The sequence below is a fragment of the Panthera uncia genome (assembly GCF_023721935.1).
Source record: "Panthera uncia isolate 11264 chromosome A3 unlocalized genomic scaffold, Puncia_PCG_1.0 HiC_scaffold_11, whole genome shotgun sequence".
In the NCBI taxonomy this organism is placed as follows: Eukaryota; Metazoa; Chordata; class Mammalia; order Carnivora; family Felidae; genus Panthera; species Panthera uncia.
This window is the reverse complement of record NW_026057578.1, coordinates 21,386,795-21,409,717: the sequence shown is the minus strand read 5'-3', so window position 1 is coordinate 21,409,717 and position 22,923 is coordinate 21,386,795. Positions and strand designations below refer to the sequence as shown.

The following is a 22,923-nucleotide window of genomic DNA, read 5'->3' as shown; positions in this document are numbered from 1 at the left end:
TTACAGTTTGTGGGTTTGAGCCCCACATCAAGCTCTGCACTGACAACACAGCTTGCTTGGGATTTTGTCCCTCTCCTCTGTCTCTGCCACTTCCCTACCCTCTCAAAACAAATAAATAAACAAACTTCAAAAAAAGCCCGATTCTTACAGTGTAGCCTGAGAGTTGACTGGCTTTTTTTTTTTTTTAAGACTGGAGTTGCCTCTAATTCCAAAGCAAGAAATGGATTGATCTCTTTATTTGCCAAAGATTTGCTGCTGGTCTACTGTGGGCCATAATTGCTGTTTTCTCTTTACCCAACCTTCTAGGCAAAAAGAGATAATACAACAAGATCGGTTTTTATTTCATGTTGATTGTACCTGGTATACCCATTTTCATTTTTTTTTTTTCTTATTTATTAACTACTTTTTCTGGGTTAGGCACGTCCTCAATATGAGGGCTTTTTCTAGGGATGAGACTGTGATATGCTCAGGGTCACAGTGTAATAACAGACTTTGATGTCTACTAGTGAAGTCCATTTTCTTCTTACTGTACTATTCTCCCCCCTTTTTAAAAAAAAATTATCTAATGCTTTATTATTTATTTTTGAGGGAGAGAGAGACAGTGTGAGCCAGGGAGGGGCAGAGAGAGAGAGGGAGACACAGAATCCAAAGCAGGCTCCAGGCTCTGAGCTGTCAGCACAGAGCCGGACACGGGGCTTGAACTCAGGGACTGCGAGATCATGACCTGAGCCAAAGTCGGACGCTTAACCGACTGAGCCACCCCGGTGCCCCTGTAGAGGAATTCTTTATGGTTTCTTTAAACCCTAAGATTCTCTGACCTCAGTGCCTCCTAAGAAGTGATTTGTGAGATTTATATCTGACTTTGCCTATTCAGGCCCATCCCGGCTTACTGACACGGCTTTGTTTAAAGGAGGTGGCCGAATTCCCTCATGTGCAGGGTTTTTCGGCCAGTGTTTCTCTGTGTTTTTTGGTATGTTCGCCAGGATTCTCAAGTTTCTAAGTAATTGCAGCCTGAGACGAGTTGGATTGATGTCAGGCTGCTTTAACACAGGTGTTATAAACAAGATTAAGAGGTTGTCGAGAAGGTATCGGTGGAGCTCGGGGACTGGCTTTCTGGAGTCGTTCTAAATTGACAGCTAATGGCTAGCCTTGATAGCTCTCTCTGAGCTGGTCGGAACTGACTAGAGATTCACCCACAGAGGAAACTTGCTTATGAAAATTCACTTTCCTTTCCTTTCTCAGAGAGTAAAGCTCCTGTAACATGTAATAATGTCTTTGCACTATGCAAAAAATAGTGGCCTTTGCACTGTTTTAAGGTACCTTTTTCTAAGGCAGCCAATTCTTAGGGTTTTTTATTTTTGATACCATAAGCCTGCCAAGCTTCAAAGAAAACTTTAAAAAGGGGAGAGATGGTTCACATTATTTTATTCTTTTATTTATGTTTCTGTATAAGACAGTTAATTAATTATCTTAATCTTTGGTAGAGTCCCTTCCTGCCCAGCAAAATAAGCGTTTCGCCTTATCTGCTCTGTCTACTAGATGCTACTGCTAGGAAATTGAGTGTCCTAAAATGTTCTCGAAGTGAACAGTTTTTAGCTTAAGATCACTTTAAAGCCATTTTATAGCCTCCCTGAGAGAGAGTCGTGGAGCTGGGGATAGAGCCTGTCGGAGGAATTTGTTGGGGGCAAGAGGCATTTACCCAGGCTCCCACAGAATTCCTTTCGATCATATTCCATGTGGCCACGTGGTCAGTGTTCTGTTTTCTGGGTGGAGACACTATTTCTGACTCTGAGAATAACTCACTCACCGTACTTGTCTTTATGGGGAACAGAGGTGTTTTGCTAACTTTAGTGGTTTCTAAAGCCTGTAGAAATAGTAAAACCTTTGAGTTGAGGAAAATAAAGTGCATCTTAGACAAGAGTAGACATGAAACCATCTCTTTTCATTGTTTTTGATGGGCTCATCAACAGGCATGTATTGAGGCCATAACACCAGATACTTCATTCAAGCTGAAAGGGGTAAATCGGCCCTAGAAAGAACGTATATTCTATAATGATGCTATGTTTTCAGACTTTAAAGTATTACCCATAATGTTGAAAGATATTCTCTTTAACAGGATACTCAGGGTAGAGTTTCATGTGAGTTGTGTCTTCCTTGAAATAAATGTGTCAGCTGTTCTGTAACAGACTTATGTGGATAAGTTTTAACCTTTAAAGAAAAGTGATGATAGTTAATGTCCTAGGCTTCTAAGATCAAAACCATGTCAGAACCGGTAAGGAATTAATGAGCAACTGTGAAAGACCTAGGTTACGTAAATGAGTAAAATTATTCATTTCTCCCTTATGATCTGGTTCTCACTAATTCAGTCCCGGGTTATTCATCTCCCTTCCCCGTCCCATTTTCTCAAAACATCTTCACTTTCCTCTTTTCCTTCCTATCTGTCTTCCTGTGGTATACATCCTTTCTCCCGAACCACTCTTTCTGTTTGGAAGAGGAATGAAGTTTGGAGTCTTGGCAATGACCTCAGAGGCAGCTTAGAGAAAAAGTAATTAAAGATTTCCTTGCCCCACTTTAGTCTTAATGAAATTGTCCATTGCTAGAGGCAATATTCCACTGGCTGGAATCGTCTCTGTCAGCATAATTACACATAACAGGTGTGCCATATTACTTGCAAAACCACTCTGTGGGTCTGCTGGCTGCCGAATGAATACTCCGCCTCTCCCCAACCTCTGCGACAAGCACTTCCAAAGTAGCTAACCTTTGTGCCACCCCAAATAATAAAGTGAATTTATTGTATCTGAGCTTTGGTTTAAAACTATAAATAATTTAAAACAGCATTGCCATATTAATTTGTTATTTAGGACTGGGCGGGTTATCCAAATGGTCTGGGGGAGGAAGTTCTTCCTGAAATCTCCATATAGACAGATGGCACTAAGCTTTTACAAATGGGCAAGGAGCTACAGAAGAGAGCTTTCCTGGTGAAAGGCATGGGCAGAAAAGTCGCAGAAGGGATTTTAATGTCAGTTGAAAGATGACGGCAGGGACAGACGATACAAATTACACATTTAAGATGATAGTTGCTGAGGTTGTGACTAAGGAAAGGGGTCTGGAGGTTGTGTGTACAGCTCCTGCAAAAGTGAGAGATTTCAGATCCTCCTCTGTCCTTGGCTCCAGGCTCAACTCCTATCACGTCCTTGAGTCTTAGTTTATTCATCTGTAAATTAGGAGGTTGTACTGATATTCTTTGAATCTGAATTTTACTATTACCCATTATATCACCTGGTGCCACGGTTAGAGAATTTACTAAGGGATACATAAAATATAACCCAGAATGGCATAAAATGATCAAATATATAGGTGTGTATGAATTCTGGCTGGCTGCAGTCACCGTAACGATCCAAGGAACTCTGAGAATATGTATACGTTATATACATTTGGTAATAGTAAGTTATGATTCGTGGGTAGTTCATTGGTTTAGCTGTCCTTTCCCCCTCATCTCCTGCTGATTTAGTAACGTGGGTTAAGTGCCTACTCTGGTGTTGGGCACTGTTGGGTGCTGAGAGGTGTTTGCACTGAGAGGCAAGGGTCAGATCCCAGCATTCCTGCTCTTGAGGACCTAGCATATGCATTGTAGAGGAGATGGAGATTTATTAATGCACGGTTGTGTGCTGATAGAGGTATGATTTGATATACTGCTGAGGAAGCCCAGAGGTCTTACTGGAGTTTTTGGAAGACTCTTAGAGAAGGTGACCTTTGAGCTGGAGCTTAAGGCTGAGTAGGATTTCTCTAGTCAGAATGAAGGAGGAAAGGAACGTGATCTGCTATTCATGATGTAGCTGTATGTATTTACCCCTTTCTAGGGCATGGTTTGAATAGCCTGAGGTGACTCCGGGGTCCCTCCCTGAATCTTCTCTGATTCCCATATTAGTTTTTCCTATAGCAGGGTTTCCAGAGCATGTACTATTCTGCTCAGGCATTGTCTAGATTTAATGCCTCTTTTTATTTATTTATTTATTTATTTATTTATTTATTTATTTTTATAGTGCAGTGGTTTATTTTTTATTTTTTATTTTTTATTTTTTATTTTTTATTTTTTTTAATATATGAAATTTACTGTCAAATTGGTTTCCATACAACACCCAGTGCTCATCCCAAAAGGTGCCCTCCTCAATACCCATCACCCACCCTGCCCTCCCTCCCACCCCCATTAATGCCTCTTTTTAAAGTGCGGTGGCTAATTCAGTGCTGTGGGACTGTAGCCACATGGGATGTTATGCTTCTAATTAGGTGACCTTAATATGCATTAACTTAAAAAAATTTAAAGTTGGTCATCTTGTTGATTCACTGAATCCTGAGATTTACTGAAGTCATCAGCTCTTTTCTGAATGAATTGCTTTTAAGTCACATTTCCCCTGGGAGGGAGTTTACATATTTGCCATTTTGAATTTAAGCAAAGGACTCCGTGGTGCTTATACTCTTTTGGTTCAAACAGTTATGGTTCTACCTATCTGTACTGCCAATTGCCCACATTTCTCTATCTGCCCGCTTGAGTAACTTTGCGAAGGATCTTGTTGAGATAAAAATACCCAGTATGTGTTGTAAACCCTTAACCTTAGTAAACTCTGAGAACTGTAACCAGTTGGGTGTGACTTGTTCTGAATGATTCCCTGCTAGCTTCTAGGGGTCCCCGTTTTTTTCCTCTAAGCATATGCATAACCATACCATTTTGCCAAATTTACTTAAGATTTTTTTTTTTAAGAAATAAAATTTTATAAATACAATTGAAGTCTCCTGTATGTTTACCCTTCTCTATGTAATTCCATTTCATTGTGGCCTCTCCCTAATCCAATTTCTTTATTACCCTTTTTAGAAGCAGTCACTATCCTCAATTTGGTGATTACTATTCCCACACATTTTTAAAATTATTACTACTTACGTGTACAACCAGTAATTGCTGAAATTTTCTTTTCCTTTTTCTTATTACAAATATGTTCCAGTGAACATTCTTTATCTCCTTGTGCATATGTCTGAAAATTCCTGTAATGTATATATACCTAGGAGAATTGCTGGGGTAGTCAGAACATATGTATTTTCAGTGTTATTAGGTATCACCAGGTAGTTCTATACTCATTTTTACACTCCTGTCAGTAAGTTTTAACAGATCCTCGTTCTTCACCTCTTCACCAACACATTGCTATATTTTAATTTTTTCATTTGTGGCCAATCTGATGCTATTTTACGATTTTTCTGATTTCTAGTGACATTGGGTCCCTTTTTATATGCCTGTGGGCTCCTCAGTATTTTTTCTTTTGTGATCATAATTGCAATGCTATTCTTTGTCAGAAGCTGATGTTAAGTAATTATAAAAGTCTGTTGTATGTGTAGGACTTTGCATTAGCAGTCATTAAGAGAAATTGAATCTTAGGTTCTGTTTTCTTTTCAAAGTGCTGTATCTTTGTCTCATTTAATCTTACTCTCCCTTACTAAAGACAATCCTGTGAGGTAGCAGAGTAAGGGCAGAGCATTTTTATCTAAGGTCGTATGACTCTTGAGTGCTTCACAAGAACCTAGATTTTTCTGCTTATTGGTTTGCTGCTCTTTGCATTGTACTATGCTACTTCTTTTAGATCAGTGCAGTTATGTTGTTATTGTTGTCGGAGTGATGTCTAATATTCCCTCTAGCACCTAATAGAGTGATGTTCAGGTTCTGTTGGCTTAGTAAACACTTCCTGAGTGAATGAATGAATGATGATGGTTCTGGTGTAACTGAAAAAACATTCATAATAAGTCTGCTAAAATGGAGGTGGCTTACCTTCCAATGGTTTTACAAGTATCCGCCTTTGTTAGCCTTGATAAATAAAGAAACTGAATCAACATTCAGCTTTCTGATGCAGCTGCAGAATTAATCAGAGAAGATGTCAAAGTAAATCATGGATGCTAAAGTATGGTTTGTACTTTTAAAAAAGAAATCTACACACCCTTTGGAGGTGAGATGGATATATATATATACATTCAGGCTTTAACAAGAAGTAAGACTTTTTTTTGGTAGGAAGAATTGATTAAGTAGAGTCTTAATGACTAGTGATTTAAATCATAAATCACAACCATATTACTTGTCGGCCAATCAGATTACAGATCTTAAGTGAGAGTGTTGGTGATTTTAATTTTTGATACATTGGTTTTTTTCCCCACTCCTTGTGGGCATTGTTAAAACCCATGTTCTCCATAATTATTGTGTTCTCAGTACCTGTAATTTGTGTGTGTGTGTGAATTAAGTAAATGAGAGTTCTATTTTATATTTGCAGTAACTTTGCTTTGAGATTTTTAGTGTTTGGTACTTGTTTTTTCTCCCAGAAAAAAAGGTAGTAAATTGCCATGACTCATTACATTTTTTTAAAGCTTCAAGTCTTTTAAAGCCATAATATGTAATTGTATATGAATAATTGGAATATTTCTCAGACATTTCTTAAAAATATGATAACCCCTTGTTGGTATACCACTTTATAGTTTACATACAACCTTTTCATAAGCTGTTTTAGTCATCACAGCAACCCTTTGAGGTAGGTAGAATTTTCTGTCCCTGATGGCTTTGATCCCTGATTATGAATTTTGGCTGATGGTAGTTGCAGAATTAGAGATTGTGAGCTTTTACAGTTCTGGTGCCTTAAGCAAATTTGCAAGGGAGCCCTGATGTTAACTTTGGCAGGTTTCATGCCTGCAAATATTGATTGAGCCAGAAGTCCTAGTTGTAAAATGTCACCAGTGAATGTGCAGCCAGCAAAAGGAAGGGAAAACTCATTACTGCAGCTCATCTGTAACTTCTGGGTCAGGCCACTCACTACCATCTGGTAAAAAAGAATGTTTGAAAACTCCCTTTTATTCTGACAAAATGTAATCAGGCGAGGTCAACAACAATTCTGAGCATTTCAAATCGGTTATACCAATCCGTCCACAAGCTTGGGTTTGTGACATTCCATATGTCCAATTACCTTAAGAGGTATCAGAAAGCTTTAAAATTATGAAACCTCAGAATAACGGCAAGAAGGAATTTAATTGTGTATATATACCTACCTTTCTCCCCTGTGTTGCACACTCCCCCCCCCATATTAAAAGTGTTTATTCTGAAAAAGAAAAGGCAATGATAGAGAAAGAAAGAGACAGGATTACTGTCTTGAAATAATCTGAAGATTGTTTTTTTAATGTGAGAGTGAGACTAATCATGTTTATATTGCTTTAGAAAGATTAGGAGAAAAAAGAGAGAGGGAAAGATTCGGGACCAAGGAAGAAAATTGTAAATTGAAAGGTTTCTCCTCAATTTAACAAACTCTCTGAGTGATCCAAAGATGGAAGGGGCACGACTTGGGGAGGAGGTAAGTTTCTGGTTACCGGAAGTGTTAGGAAAGCCCCAGCCGATGCCCAGCAGACATGTTTTAAAGGGGGTTCAAATCTCAGATAGATGATTGGGTTAGATCAGGGCTTCCTAAAGCCTGGGTGTCTCTAGCTCCTCAGAATTACTGCAGGAGGCTGTGAATCCAGACAGGTATAAACAGGCATTTTCTGTAGAGTGAATCTCAAATCTCTCAAAATTAAGCCATCTCTCGCTCTCTCTCTGTCTCATAAATGTAGGAGTCAAAAAACACAAATCCAGTGAAAAGTATTACCAAATAGATAGTAACGTATTTGTTGTCATTGTGTCCTTTCTCAATCATTGGGTATTAAAAGGTATGGCAGGGGGTAGGGCCTGTCATATATTGGCATTAAAAAAAGGATCCTCCTGTTAGAACCTATTAGTGGTAACCTCCCTTTCCAACCTTGAGGTTCTTTGATTTTTGAAATCAGTTGTGTAAAAGAGCGGTGGGAAGCTACATGTAGTGTCTTCTATGAGCCGGACTCTGCTGGACACTCTAGAACATTGGCCTTCATGTACTTACATGCATATATATACATTTATACCTAAATGTGTGAAAGTGGTCATTGTTCCTAGCTTATAGAGCGAGAAGACTCAGGCTTAGAGAGAGTATAAGTTACTTTCCAGGGCTGCTAACTAAGCAGAGGGACTAGGCTTTGAGTTTAGGAAAATTTGACTCCAAAACTCATTCTCTGTATAGGATATCACCATTGCAAACAGGTTAACAATGACTAGTTAGTGTTGCAAAGTAGGAAAAACACTAAATTGGGAATTAGAAGCCTTGTATTATTGCCCATCGCAGACAAATTGCTTAAAGTCACTAGGCTCAGATTTCCCTATTTCTATAAAGAGAGGGATAAACTAGATTATCCCTTTGAGCTCAGATTTCTGAGTCTTTATACCATTGTTTGATACTTAGGAAATAGTACTTGATGTTCCTACTTGGAAGGCCCTTTTCCTAAGTTACCTGAGCTTCTTGGTGCTAGGTGAAAAAGTCCTGGTTTATAAATTCCTGCTTTATTATAAGGTTATAGAAGATTTCCTTTGACGTTTTCCATTTTTAATAGAATTGAACGTATTTTTTTCTCCCATTAACATGATAGTACATTTTTATGAAAATCACCCCCTTTCCAAACGAGGTGACTTACAATATTGAACGCACTTAGACGTCCCCTCCGCCCCCCACAGTACACATCTCCACCGTTATATCCTGGTATAGATGTGCTCTTCACATTAATAATTGCACTGTGTGTTTTCATAATTTATCATAATGATGCCATTATTGCTTATTATAGAAGTCCCCTTTCTTCCCCCCCACCCCCAAGTCTAATTGAGGTCGAGACAAGACCATAAATGCGATAATATAGATTGCATGCTCAGAGGAAATGGAGTTGGTTTCATAGTGGAGTTTTAATTTAGGCTTCGTTCTGGTGATGTAGCCTCTTCCTATGGTACATTACTTTGAGCCCAATATAACTGCATTTTCCCACAGCTCCTCATTATAGCTACAGCTTCTCACTGCTTTTTAATTAAAAAAAAAAAAAAAGAGAGAGAGAGAGAGGGAGAGAGGGAAAAATGAAACCAAAAGCTTAGGTTGGATATTGTCTGGGTACGCAGGGAGTATTCCTAGGCAGATTACTTATTTAATTTTTTAACTCTTTCAAAGCTTTCATGGAGATGTCTTGATTTCTGCCTCCAGGGGGATAGATATATAAGTCATCCATCACACATGCACACACATAATAGGCTTCAAGGTTTTTCAGAAAGTAAAAGCATCTTTTATATATATATATATGTGTGTGTATATATATATATATATACGTATATATATATGTGTATATATATACGTATATATATATATATATATATATATAATCATTTTTTTCTCTAGTCTTGTGGGCAACAGAAAACAAAGCAATGACTTGATGAAGAATAGTTTCTTTTGTCATTCCTTCATCTTGAGGGATCCCAAACACCTTTCAGATTCCACAACAAATTAATCTCCGAAGGTGACTGGTAAGAATGGCTTAATCCTTTTGGGATTGGTTTTGTAAACTGCAAGGAGAGCTCCAGCCTGAGCTGTTGACCCCTCTGACAGGCTGGGAGTGTTACATTCCCTTCCTGAATCCAGAGGCCTTTGGCTCTTCCGTAGTGGAATCAGTTTGACAGCCCTGAGATTCTTCTCCACTTACGTATTCCTGTTTTGTCTTGCGTAACTGATCACCCTCTCGGTAGTGAATATTGGTAAATGTAGATCTTTATTTCTAGGTCAGCGTGTTGTTAGCTTCATAATTTTGGGGGGGGGCAGCCTTTCACAAACAAGGCTTCAGCTTTTTGTGAGTCCATATTTTATGCAGTGTTGCTGGAAGGACAGTTCCATTTTGGCTTTATCAGGGAATAGGAATCCCTCGGATGAAAATCCTCTAGATCTGTGGTAGCCAGTCTGGTAGCCGCTAGCTGTATCTGGCTCATAGGTACATGAAATGGAGCTGGATCTGTGCTGAGACACGCTATAAATGTAAAGTAGTCTACCAAACTCCAGAGACTTACTGAGTATGAAAAAAATGTAAAATATCGCATTAGTAATTTTTTAATATTGATTATATGTTGAAATGATAATATGTTTAATATATTCTGTTGAAAAACATTAAATTTAAAGCCACCTGCTTCTTTTTACTTTTTAAAATGCATCCCCTAAAAAATTTAAAATTACATTTATAGCTTGCATTACATTTTGATTGGGCAGCCACGTCCTGGACTGTTACGCCCCCTAGACAACAAAGCAGGCTTTATCTTACTCACACTCAGGTCCCCAGTTGCCAGCACAGGCCTTATACATAGTTGGCATTTAATAAATATTTGTTAAAGAAATGAATCTAAACCTTTATTCTGAGTAGTCAAATTTCAGAGATGAGTAGAAACTTCACCCTTTGGAGTGTTCGTGTCTGAAAAAGAGACAGTTGAGAGTTGAGAAAAACAAATTTTTTTTTTAAGTTTGTTTATTTTGAGAGAGACAGAGAGAGTGAGCAGGGGAGGGGCAGAGAGAGAGGGGGGGAGAAAGAATCCCAAGTAGGCTCTGTACTGCCAGTGCAGAGCCCAGTGTGGGGCTTGAGCTCACAAACTGCAAGATCGTGACCTGAGCTGAAACCTAGAGTTGGACGCCCAACCGACTGAGCCACCCAGGTGCCCCCGAATGGCTTACCTATCTTTTGGAGGTGGGAGCTGATAATGTTGGTGAAAGAGCCATGTCAGAGCATCCTAACGGGTTCTGCCCTGCTCTGCTGGAGAGCTGTCACAAGAGAAACTCAAGCTGAATGCCCTGTGTGACGGGGAAGGGAATTGTAGAAACAGTCATTGAACCTGAAGTTTGCCCCCTTAGGGGTGTTCTGCTTAAACTATTCCTAAAGATGAACAAAGCTGTTCTTGTCTCAAGAATCCATACTGGCCCTGTCTGTCCCTGTGTCCCCATTTAGACATGACCCAGATGGAAGCCTGGGACTACCACTGGGCCAGCTTATTACTTGAGGGCCCTTCAAGCCTTGCAGTTCCTTAATACATTATTTGTTGAATGAATGGTTTAACAAATACTATTCTAACGTGGCCATGACTTTATCTATGAGTATATGTTCTCGACTGAACGTCCCTCAGACCTGTCTCAGTTAGGGTCTTGGAATCATGGTAGATTAGCAAACTTTGCAGAGATCAGGTTCAAGTTTGAGAAGGGGCCAGGTTGTCTTTGCAAGAGTTTATTGAAGGATCTCAGGCATCCCCGTCTCCCCCGCTTATAAAATAGAACTGTTAACCTACTTCTCTTCCCCAGAGATGTGGTGGGGATTAAAATAGGTGCTTTAAGTTCTGCAGAAGGAGAATGCTATTTCAGTGGAAATGATTAGAGGTAAAAGTGGAACTCCTCCCCTACGTCTGAAATGTTTGTTTTAAAAAAGTAGATCGGAAGGTGTGTTCCAGAGAGACATTGCTGGTGTTCTCTCAGTTTTACGTTTCTTAACCGGGGAGGTCGGGGGGGGGGGGGGGGGGGGAGGTATTTAGCTTTCTCCTTTGAATTGTGGTCCACTGCCTTTTCTCTCTGCCCTCAGAGATACACCATCCAGAAACCTCCTTTCCGTGGAGAACTATGGAGCTCATGCTTTGATTTGACTGCTGCGGCAGGCTCGCGCTAATCAGAATCGCAGCAGGGCTCGCGTTATGAGCCTGAAAGAATTAGTGTTTCCAGGGGGCTGAAGTTCCTTACCTGCTGGGGAGCCACACATTTCTGGTTTGAAGCCTGCCCTCCTTTAGGATCAAGCTACCTTTCCTTCCTTTCTCACTTGAAAACCACCGCCCCCTTTTTCTTGTGCTCCCTGGTAACTGGCATATTGATTTCTTTCTTCTTTCTCTGCTGATTTTCTTAGTGTAGACCAGTAATGATGACAATAGATTTTTGTCATTTTTGTATTTATGGAAATAGAATGTTATCATGTGAAATTATAATCTCTCTCACGGAGGCTAGGAACAGAGTGAAAAATAGCGGGTGGTAACCCACAAACCAAAATGTCTAATGTGAGTTTGCTAAGCAGTGTCATATGCTCAGACTTACTGGCACACCTGGTATGTGGAACCAGCAGGGTGTGTGAATACAGAGGGGAATGACTTTGCACTGCTGGGATAGTGGAGTTCAGTAGCGGTGTGGATTATAAGTCACAAGGTGAGATGTGTAATGTGTTTAGTAGAAATTTGTCTCTTATCACCAGACGGCTTAGCGGCTTGGCAGCAAATGTGGCATTTTCTTCTTTGGTAGTAATAACCCATGTTGCACCTAGCACCCGTTTGGTGTGCTAGTTATCCTAACAATAAAGAAAAGCTCATCGAGCCTAACACAGATGTCTTGTGTTGTGGACGACAGAATCATGTGGATTACCTTATAGTAATAATGTCTTGCATTTGTTCAGTACTGTTATCGTTTAGCATGCTTTCACTAAAGTTTGCCACCTTTTGGTACAGCCTTCCAGTTATGAATGAGTTCTGGGAATCGAGTGTAGAGCAGAGTGACTACAGTTAACCATACCATATTGTATACTTGAAAGTTGCTAAGAGAGTAGATCTTAAATGTCCTCACCACCGAAAGAAAGAAAGAAAGAGAGAGAGAGAGAGAGAAAGAAAGAAAGAAAATCATTTTTGAAAAGTAATTATGTGAGGTGATGGAGGTGTTAACTAACTTATGTGGTAATTGTTTTGCAATACACACACACACACACACATGAATCAGATAATCACATTGTGACACAATGTTACATGTCAATTACATCTCAGTGAAGCTGGGAAAAAATGGTAAAAACACACACGCACAAAAGCATCCTTTAAAGTTCACAGGGAAAAGGGTTATCATTTCCATTTGTCATTTGCAGAGAGAAAACTGAGGTTTAGAGAGGTTAAATGACATGACCAAAGTTGCATCAGCGGTAAGCTGAGCTGGTGGGAGACGGTGGGCTATTTGATATCTGGTGCCAGTGCTGTTTCTCCTCGGCTCTGAAGCCCATTTCAGGAGTGCCCCCATTTTATTCCAATGTAATAAAGTCCCTGTTAAGAACTCCTCCGGGGACTGCAGTATCAAAGGCAAAATGAGGACCTAACCGTATGGTGGACAGAGCCCTGGACCAGAAGTCAGGAAGTGCCAGTTCTGTTTTCAGTGCTGCCGCTGGTGTTGTGACCTTGGGTAATCCTGCGTCTGGGCCTTACTCACTAAGGCGGGGACTTCGGAGTGCGGTAGACCCTTGGATGTTCCGTATGTAATATTCTCTGTTTCAGCTGCTCGTGAGTGACTGTAGTCTTTCTTAGACGTGGATTAAAACCATGTGCGAAGGGATTGGTGTTGGGGATTGTATCATAACTAGTGAGCTGAGCCTAACCTATCTCAAAGTGGCTGTGTTCCCTGGGATTTCTGTATACACAGGAACTTTTGCAAAGTGGTAAAACTTTGCCTGTTAGAAAAAATTCTGTAAAGAAAAGAAAAAAGCCAGCTACCTTGTAGGTGATTTCAGTCATGTATTTATGGAACATTAAAAGTCTGAAAAATGACCGCTTAGAGCTTTACTTCATGTTGTGGGAGAAATCGTATTGTATGGTGCTTTTCAAATGGTGACTTTTTAAAAAATTTTTTTTAATGGTTATTTATATTTGAGAGAGAGAGAGGCAGAGCGCAAGCGGGGGAAGGGTAGAGAGAGAGGGAGACAGAATCTGAAGCAGGCTCCAGGTTCCGAGCTGTCAGCACAGAGCCCGATGTGGGGCTCGAACTCACAAGCCACGAGATCGTGACCTGAGCCGAAGTCGGACGCTTAACCGACTGAGCCACCCAGGTGCCCCTCAGTCGGTGAATTCTTGAAAGCTTTCAGAATATTTGCTATGTAGGCCCTTCTGTGTCTTTTCCAGCTCTGGAATCCTGTATTACTTTTTTCTCTTTTTCAGCCCAACAGAGGCACCAAACGTCCCCGGGATGATGAAGAGGAAGAACTGAAAATGCGTCGGAGACAAGCTGGCACTCGAGACCGCAGCCGCGGTCGGGAAGAGGAAATGAGTGTGGCAGAAGAAGCCGATGATGACAAAAAAAGACTGCTGCAGATTATTGATAGAGAGGGTGAGGAGGAAGAGGAAGAGGTAAGGTGGCAGGTGTGGCTGGCCCTGACACAGTATCCATGGAGTGTAATTTTAGGCTGAATACTTAATTTCTCTGAGCTTTTCAGCTTAACCTGTAAAATGGAGTTAAGATTACTTCTTGCACAGTATTGACATGAAGGTTAAGAGGGATAGTGGAGTTGGGAAAGCATTTTTCAAAGTGTGAAGATCATTGTAGAGTTTTAAAATTATTCTGGATTATATGTTGCAATCGAGACCCGAACACCGAACTGTGGGGCTCTTGGTCTTGAGTGAGGAGGGTCAGGGAGGCTTCCTAGACCGGACACGTTGAAGGCACTTAGATTTTTTACTGTAGTCCATAGTCTTTGAAAGAGGCATAGAATTTTATCAGACAAGTGGAAGAAGGGCTTTTCAGTTGAAATGGCATTAGCAAAGCAACAAAGGTGAAGTTCCAGGGGGAGCTAAGAGATGAGGTATTTAGGTGTGACTGAAAAATACAGTTTAAGAAAAGAGGTGTCTAAAGGCCTTTCTATTTGCTGTTCCAAAGGATGCCTTAAAGGCCCACTCATGCCTGCCTCAGGACCTTTTTACTTCTGTGCCCTTTGTAGAACGTTCTGCCCTTAATGCTTTGTTTGCATGGCTGGTTTCTTCTCATTCAGGTCTCAGCTCAGATGTTTCCTCCTCAGAGAAACCTGTCCTATCTCTGAGGTAGCCCTGTGAGTCATTCTCTCATTGTCTTACTTCTTTGTTCAGTACGCTGCCTTCACAGCACTTCTGATCTGAAATCCTGGCTTGTTTATTGTATTCATTTGTTGTCCTCGTCCCACCTCCTGTGAAACAGGGACTGCCTTGGTTTTGCTCACAGCTGTATCTCTAGCACTCGGTGCCATGCCTAGCTCTTGGTAGGCCCTTAATAAGTATTTATTGATGAATAAATGAATGAGGCTAAAAAGAGTAGAGGTAAAATATCAGTGATTAAAAATAAAATGACCTTACCTAAGTGTCTTTTTATATCCTTAAGTGTTAACTTGTGTGTTACTTCACTCTGGCATTTTGTTCAATATGAATTATGGAAATAGATTCTTAAGAGCCAGCTGTTTTTTGGTTCCCTGAAAGACCTGATGCTAAGTTTGGATTTAAAAAATGAAGCTGGAGTGTGAATCTGAGAAGGGAAAAAAAAAAAAATTGATTCATATTCCGGAAAGGTCTTTACTGTGTTGTGACAATAACTCTCTCCTCATTGGGATTTGTACCAGTGCTAATTTGGGGGTCTGCCCCTAAAAGATGGTGACACTTTGGAAATCTGTGGTGGGAGACAGGCCCGAATTTCCTCTCTGAGGGCAGCGGCCCTGCTAGGCTTAGACAAACAGTGTGTGTAGCACATCCTCCCCCTCCCCTCCCTCCCTCCCTCCCTCCCTCCCTCCCTCCTTCCTCCCTCACTAGGTTCTGCTCAATCTGTTAGCCCTGCAGCAGCAGTTAATTGGCAGGTATAATTCCCATGTAGGGCAAGGCTGGTACTGGAGGATTAGGATAGTAGCTGTCATGGGTAAGTGGTTTCTAGCCTGGGAGACAGAAATGTAATGTGGGACCAGGCCTTCTGTTAAGGGACGGGGAAAAAGAGATCGCTTTGTAAAAATGACACATGGAAGACTGCAAGTCCAGGAGTTATTTTCTCACTGCCACCAAAGTCCCATTTGATGAAAAGCAAGTGATGTTTGCCCCTGTGAAGTCACGTGAGCTTGTAAAATATTATTGTCCTTTTTGTGCTACATCACCAGCATTCATCTTTCTGAAATCTCCCTCTGCTTTCTGACGTTGAGCTATTGGAGATACTGCTGTGGTCGATGACTAAGACTGATAATTCAGTTTTCCCCCAGTGTTGGAGAGAAATTAAAGGAGGGAAGGCCAGACCCTGGAGAGGCTAAGGTTCTGGGAATCCTCTGAGAGCTGTATTAACACTAATACGGTTTTTTTCCTACAGAGCGGGCAAGACGTCGTTAGCCCTTGGAAAGAAAGAAAATGGAGGTTGAGGTTGCTTGACTGAGATTTAACCGTTCCTAGAAATTTAGATCAGTTAGTTAAATCCTAGTAGTACATTGGGTACGTTGTGCCTGTTGCTTATAGTAACATTAAGAGTTTATGTTCATGTAGTTGTAAAAGAGTTTTACCCACCTCATCTCTTTAGGTCATCTCTATGACCTTGAAAGATACAGGTAATGTTTCTGTCCTCTCTTCCTTCCTTCCTTCCTTCCTTCCTTCCTTCCTTCCTTCCTTCCTTCCTTCCTTTACATCTTTGCTGCCTGCTTGCTATGTGCCAGGCACTGGAGAATCAGAAGTGAACAAGTAGCCATGGGCCATCGAAAGGGGTATTTGCCCTGGTTTAGGGTTGGAGAGATTGTCTGGGCCAGATCCTGCCAGACCTTCCTTATATGGGTCATGTGAAGGATTTAGGATTTTATTCCGAACACCAAATGGATGAATTCAAGAAAGACTTAAGAAGTAGAGTCAGTTGGACTTGGTGAGGGTTTGAGGATTATATTCAGCAAAGTGACATCGCCATGTGGCTAGTGAGTAGCGAAGCTAGACTCTGAGTCCTGACTGAGCCGGGGCATGGACTTCAGTTTATACTCTCTCTTTAAGCTGTAGATACCAGGATGGGGTGGGAGTCCGGTAGAGGCTCTCAAGGCCCAGGAGTCATCGATAACATCAAAGAAATGTGTCATGGCCAAAACAAATTTATAGGTATCTCTCAGTTAAAACCCAATATATGAAAATAGAAATTTAATAAAATAATATCTAACATCTTAGAGTATTTACACAATTATGGGGTGATTCAGTGCTTTCCAAAAGGGTACATTTCCAGCACTTTAAAAAAAATTTTTTCTAATGTATATTTACTTTTGAGAGAGAGAAAGAAGAGAGGGGGAGAAAGAGAGAGAGAGAGAGAGAGAGAGGGAGGGAGGACATGTGGGGGAGGGGCAGAGAGACAGGAAGAAAGAATCCCAAGGAGGCTCCACCTTATTAGTGCAGCACCCTATGCGGGGGCTCAAACTCACGAACCGAGAGATGACCTGAGCTGCAATCAAGAGTTAGACGCTTAACCAACTGAGCCACCCCGGTGCCCCACCGGCTCTCTTGATAGCAGTTCCTTTATTGCTTTTAGGGGTGAGTTGTGGTCAGTGACCACAGAGCTGTGGAGCCAGCAGTCAGGAGGGTGTCACAGAGACAGAGTGCACTGCAGCATGTGACTTTAACCTCGACAAGAAACTGAGGAGAAAACATTCCTGAAATTGTTGCAGACGTTTTTGGGGAAAATGATTCCGTTTTCAAAAATCCGTTTTATTTACCTTTGTAGTTATTATTTGAGTGTTTGAAATAAGAAAACTGTATGGTCTACTAGTTTTTTATGCTTCCCCTGAGTGAGGTTATTAAATTCTTGATGCTGTATCAGGCCTGCGAGTGCTTCTCTGATTTCCTTCTCAGCAGCCAGTAAGGAAGGACCAGAAACGGTGATGTGTAAGAGACGTAGAGCAGTGACTGCTGCTGGTCAACAACCATTCTTACAGTATGGGCTGTACAGAAATAGGCGGTGAGCTGGACTTGGCCTGTGCCCCGGAGTTTGCCCATCCCCGCTGTGGGGAAGATTGAGGTCCACTGTCCCTGACTCAGGCTCTGACCTTGAACAAGTTCTTTTAAGCCGCCGAGCGTTATCTTATCTGTACAGCAGAGGAGAAGGATAGGTAAATATTAAATAAAACTCTCTAATGCTGTTGCTTATTCCATGCCATATAGTATGCTCAGGAAATCATTTGTTGAATGGGTTAGTCTCTAAAACCTTAAAACTGAGCTTCCTGAGCTGGATGTGAGACACACAGAGTGATACAAAGAAAGCAGCGTGTGGTCCAGACCCTTAACCTTCTTTCCAGTGAGGGAGACGGAGTATGTACTAAGGGTTTAACCCGGAAAGGTGAGTGGCAGAATGGCATGGAAGAGCATGGAAAAGAAGTAGTGATTAGCAAATAAGAAATCCCTTTGGACTGAAATTGTTGCCGTTCGTTTCCTTTATACCAGGAGGAACCACTAGACGAAAGCTCAGTGAAGAAAATGATCCTTACATTTGAAAAAAGATCATACAAAAACCAAGAGTTGCGGATCAAGTTTCCAGATAACCCAGAGAAGTAAGGCTCTGTTTCGGTGATACCCTTTTTTCTCCTACATGTTGTTTGTTGTTTTTGTTTTGCTTTTCATTTGTTTTGCCTGCTTTGGTTTTTGTGATTTGTGCCAGGAGTCCCAAGACACACGTTTGGGAAATCACTGGAAAGACTCCTAGGGCGCAGAGTCAGTGGTACTCAAGGGTACGTAGCAGGATCAGCAAGAAGGAAAGGCATACCAGGCCGAGTCTGGAGAATTCATGTGGAGCCTCCCTATATTTTCTCTCCGGGTTACATGCAGACATGTTCCTTTCTCCCAGCAGTGAAATGCATCAACCTGTGTGCTCTGCCTCTGTCCAGGGAAGCCCATCTGAGACTTAGAGTCTAGGATATTTGTTGCGGACAGGTTATGTAGGCCTTTGTCAGCAATGGCTGTCAAAATTCTACGCTCCCAGAAGGAAAGCACATGTTCAGTGCTCCAGGTGGACAAAACACCCTTATCACTTAGGGAACCTTTCAAAAGCCAAGCTCCCAGATACCAGCCCAGGACTAGACTCTTCGAAAAGTCAGTCCTGTTCTGTTAAACTCTTTTCTGCATTATCCTTCTCAGGGTGCGAAGAAGACTGCTTATGCCCGTCATTAGTGATAGCTCTACTGTTGAGAACACGTCAAAGGCTTTGGGGTTAGACAGATATGGGCGTGACTCCCACATGACCTTGAATAAGTCACTTCTCCTTTCTTAGCCTCAGGCGTCTGATCTGTACAAGGAGGTAGTACCTCCTTCACAGAGCTGTTGTGAAGACACAGTGACAATAATGGCAAGTGTTTAGCTCAGTGCCTGGCACATAGTAAGTGCTCATGATGTGATCGTTCATGTGATTGTTCACTGTGTACTGTGAGGTGCTATAAGGAGGAATCCGATGTCTTTCAGTCCATCTTGACAAGTACTAACATGGAAAGATCTCCTGCGATGTGACCAAGAAAATCAGGGTGTGGAATGTGTACAGTATGATTTAGGTAGGGAAAAAAAGTGAATTCTAACTAAAGGGATTTTCATATTTATACAGATTTTAATTCTAAATCTCTCCTCCCTCCCTGTCTCTCTGCCTCCCAGGACATACACTTTTAATGAATCTTCATCGGCCCAAGGCCCCTAGGCAATTAAGAGTTGACTAGTACATTCTTTGTACTCAAGTTTATAGGTTAACAGGGAGACTGGCTATAAGTGCAGGGTAGAAGGAAATATACTTTAAAAGAGATACAAGCAGAGTGCTGTGGGAACATCCGGAAGAAAGAAAGTGAATACCAAGTTGGGGGCTGTTGAGGGCTTCACAGAAGAGGTGGTATTTGAGCTGGGCCTTGAAGAGTGATTGTTGCTTTCAGAGTCAGGAAAGAACTTGGACAGGCCTGCCAGCCAGGATGATTAGCATGAACAAAGAAGGGCACAGGGGTAGCAGAGGACACATCGTCCTCCTGGCGGCCTAGTGAGGCTAACACGATTCATTACGTTCTCTCTGTACTGCAGGTGAGGTACAGAGAGGGGAGCCTGGTTACCGCACCCAGGCCACAGCCCTCTTTGACAGGAGGAGTAGCTGCATCTGAGCTCAGCCTTCCCAGCACCCGAGTCCTGTCAGGTTCTGTGCTAACCTCCACCGCACGGTGGCACTTGTCATACTGCATGCTGTGCGTGTGTGTTTGATCAGACAAGGAATACGCAAACAGATTGTCGTTATAAAAAACGGCAACAGTACGTAAGAAAAGTAAAACATGAAAGTTCTCCTTCACTGCACTGACCCTCTTTCCATTCTGCTACCCAGAGATGGTCTCTGTGAGTATCTTTTTAGATTGTTTTCCGTTCATAGATTTACATATGTAATGTTTTTCCTGCCTAAGTCATATTGTACATATCCTGAACCTTGATGTTTACGGGAGACCTTTCCATGCTGGTACATGCATGTTTGCCTTCTGTTTTCTGACTGGTGCGTAGTATTTCATGGTGTGGAGATACTGTAGTTTATTTATTATTTTTCTTTGGATGGACATTTGGCTATTTCACGTACTGACTTTTATGAACAATGCTGCAGTGAGCCTGCGGAGTCCCCGTGTCTTAGCGCACATTGTTTGGGGTACATACCTGAGTGTGGAAGTCTCTGGTTGAGGGCATGTATTTTAAACTTTGATAGCTACGGATAGCCAAATTTGATAGCCAGATTCCCCACCGTGGCCTCTTACTCTCCCATTGGCAGGCCTCTTTCCCTAAATTCTTGCCCACAGTGAGTGTGCTCAGTCTCTAACATCTTTGAAATTTGTTTTATAGCTATTTCTTTACTTAGTGGTCTTCCTGCATTAGACTCTGTGTTCCTTTTAGGGGGTAGACTGTGTCTTGTTTGTCTCTGTCTGTAGTACCTAGCACAGCACCTGCCAGACTGTAGGTGCTCAGTGAACAGGAGGGATCTTCTATAGTTGAGGTCATCCTTGTTAATTTCCCATCCTTGGAACCCAAGGAGACATTATGAGGAAGCTGTGCTGTAGGCTGAGAACACTACACATTTAAGAACCACGGTGCTTTTTGGAATGCCAGTGTTGCCTGTGTCCGCCCGGACGTATGCCTCTGTCCGTTTAGAGCAGTGAGTTTCTGCGGGTCGTTTCACCACCTACGTCTTAGGTACCACAAATGCTCCAGGGTTACAGTCTATACAGTGGTTTTAAGAAAATGTTATTTTCCTAAAAAACGACAGCAACAACCACAGTGTTTTCCATTCAGACAAATTTACACGCTATTTTTAGTTAAGTTGCAACATTCAAAAATTGACATTATGCCTAAAGAACATTTTTTTTTCATGTCCAAAAGCAGTTAGGAAACTACATTGTGTTTTAACCTTGAGTTCTTGAATTCTTATTGGTGCAGTGTCTTTTATAATTCTCTAGACCAGCAAGGTGCAATTAAGATGAAAATTGCTGGAGCGTACTTGAATGAAACTTTCCGGTTGAGATCAGAAACATTCACATTTATTTTCCCATATATGCAATTGTCATTTTGATTGCATACCCAAAGATGCCTCTCTTCATTTGGCTGCATTTCAGATTCAATTGACAATTCTCCTTATGCAGTCTCTACACCGTGTGATCATCCTCCCAAACATCACGTTGAGCAGAGCGTGCTGCTTCCCTAGTAAGTCCTTAGTAGTCCTTCTCTTCATTTTTGTGGGGGCAGAATTACTTAGTTTAGTGGTTCTCAAGCTTTTTAGTCTCAGGACCCCTTTGCACTCTTAGATTATTGAGTGCCCCAAAGTGCTGATCTTAGGAAATTTTAGAATAATACAGGCACACATTTCATTAGCCATCAGGGCAATGATAGCATCATGTGTTGTGTAGCACTTTGGAAAATTCCACCCTACAATCCTGAGAGAATGAGAGAGAAAAAGGCAACTAATGTTTTGGGTTTACTGTAAAAATAGTTTTGATCATATAGACTCCTAAAGGGATCTCCAGCCACCTCCTACCTCACCCTGGACCCCAGGACCACACTTTGAGAATTGCCGATTCATTTGGGTGGAAGAAACATTATGTTCCCTGTGCATCGATAGCTGGTTTTATGATTGTAGGAGGACTCCTTGGTTTCTCTTGCTTTTCTGGTATTTTTTTTTTAACTTTGCTGGTCATCAGCTAATATTCATTCTTGTGGTTGAAGGAGAATATCCTGCTGGTCTGAAGCAAATGGACACAGGCAGACTAGCAGAATATTCTTCATACCAGATGGAATCCACGACCCGCCTCAGCCTGGGTTACTGTTTTAATATGTTACTCTATTGCTTTCCCATTGACCTCTAACTTGATCCTTTCTTCCAGCTGTGAGTCAGCTGTTGCCAAAGGTATACCTAATCCCTAGACAGTCAGTCCTCTACAAATATTATAGTGTGCGCTTTAAATGAGTAGGTGATTCTTGGTCAGCAAAAAGAGAAGAACATTTTCTTTGTTACAGCAGAGCAGACTTGAGGGTGCCTAGATTTATTGAGCATCTGCTATGTGCCAACTGTCGTTAGTCATATGATATTTATTATCTCTTTTAATCCTCACTATAATTTAGCTAGGAAGTTTAAGGGAGTTGAAGTTTAGAGATAGGCTAGCTAATATTCTCTGCCTCCCTTGACCAGATTGGGGCCCTGTGCTCTGTGTTCCAGTGACAGTTCTCTTGGTCAGCACTGGACATCCTTACAAGGAATTGCATTGTATAGATTGTTTATATTTGTGGCTGGCTAGAAGCTCCATGAAGACAGCAGCTGGGATTGTTTTGTTATTTGTTACATCCTCAGGACCTAGCACAGTGACTGGTACCTAGTATATGCCCCACAAATGCTTGTTGACACACTGCTCTTGGTTACACGTCCTACAAATAGTGGGGCTGACCCAGGTCAGTCTCACTCCCAAGTGCAGGCATTTCCCACTCCAGGTCATTACTTAAGGAATACTGGACCCCAGTGACATTTCTGTGATGTTTCCCTACTCACAGTTGACTTTTTGCTTGTTTTGTGTGTTTTGTTTTGATAAATTTATGACTTCCTAACTGAAAAATTTTGGGTTAAAAGTGCATATTTGGAGAAGTGCCTGGGTGGCTCAGTCAGTTAAGCGTCTGACTTTGGCTCAGGTTATGATCTCACCACTCGCGAGTTCAAGCCCTGCGTCGGGCTCTGCGCTGACAGGGCAGAGCCTGCTTGGGATTCCCTTCCCTTCCTCCCC

At 41.5% G+C, this 22,923-nt stretch overlaps 1 protein-coding gene across 1 annotated transcript in view; it reads left to right on the top strand.

Annotated features, from left to right (window-relative positions):
* Nucleotides 1-22,923, top strand: part of CTNNBL1 (catenin beta like 1) — a 161,402-nt gene that overhangs the window by 16,087 nt on the left and 122,392 nt on the right. The window contains exons 2-3 of the mRNA XM_049650816.1: nt 13,868-14,056; nt 18,107-18,213. Coding sequence (XP_049506773.1) covers nt 13,868-14,056; nt 18,107-18,213 — 296 coding nt within the window. The remainder of the gene's footprint in view (nt 1-13,867; nt 14,057-18,106; nt 18,214-22,923) is intronic.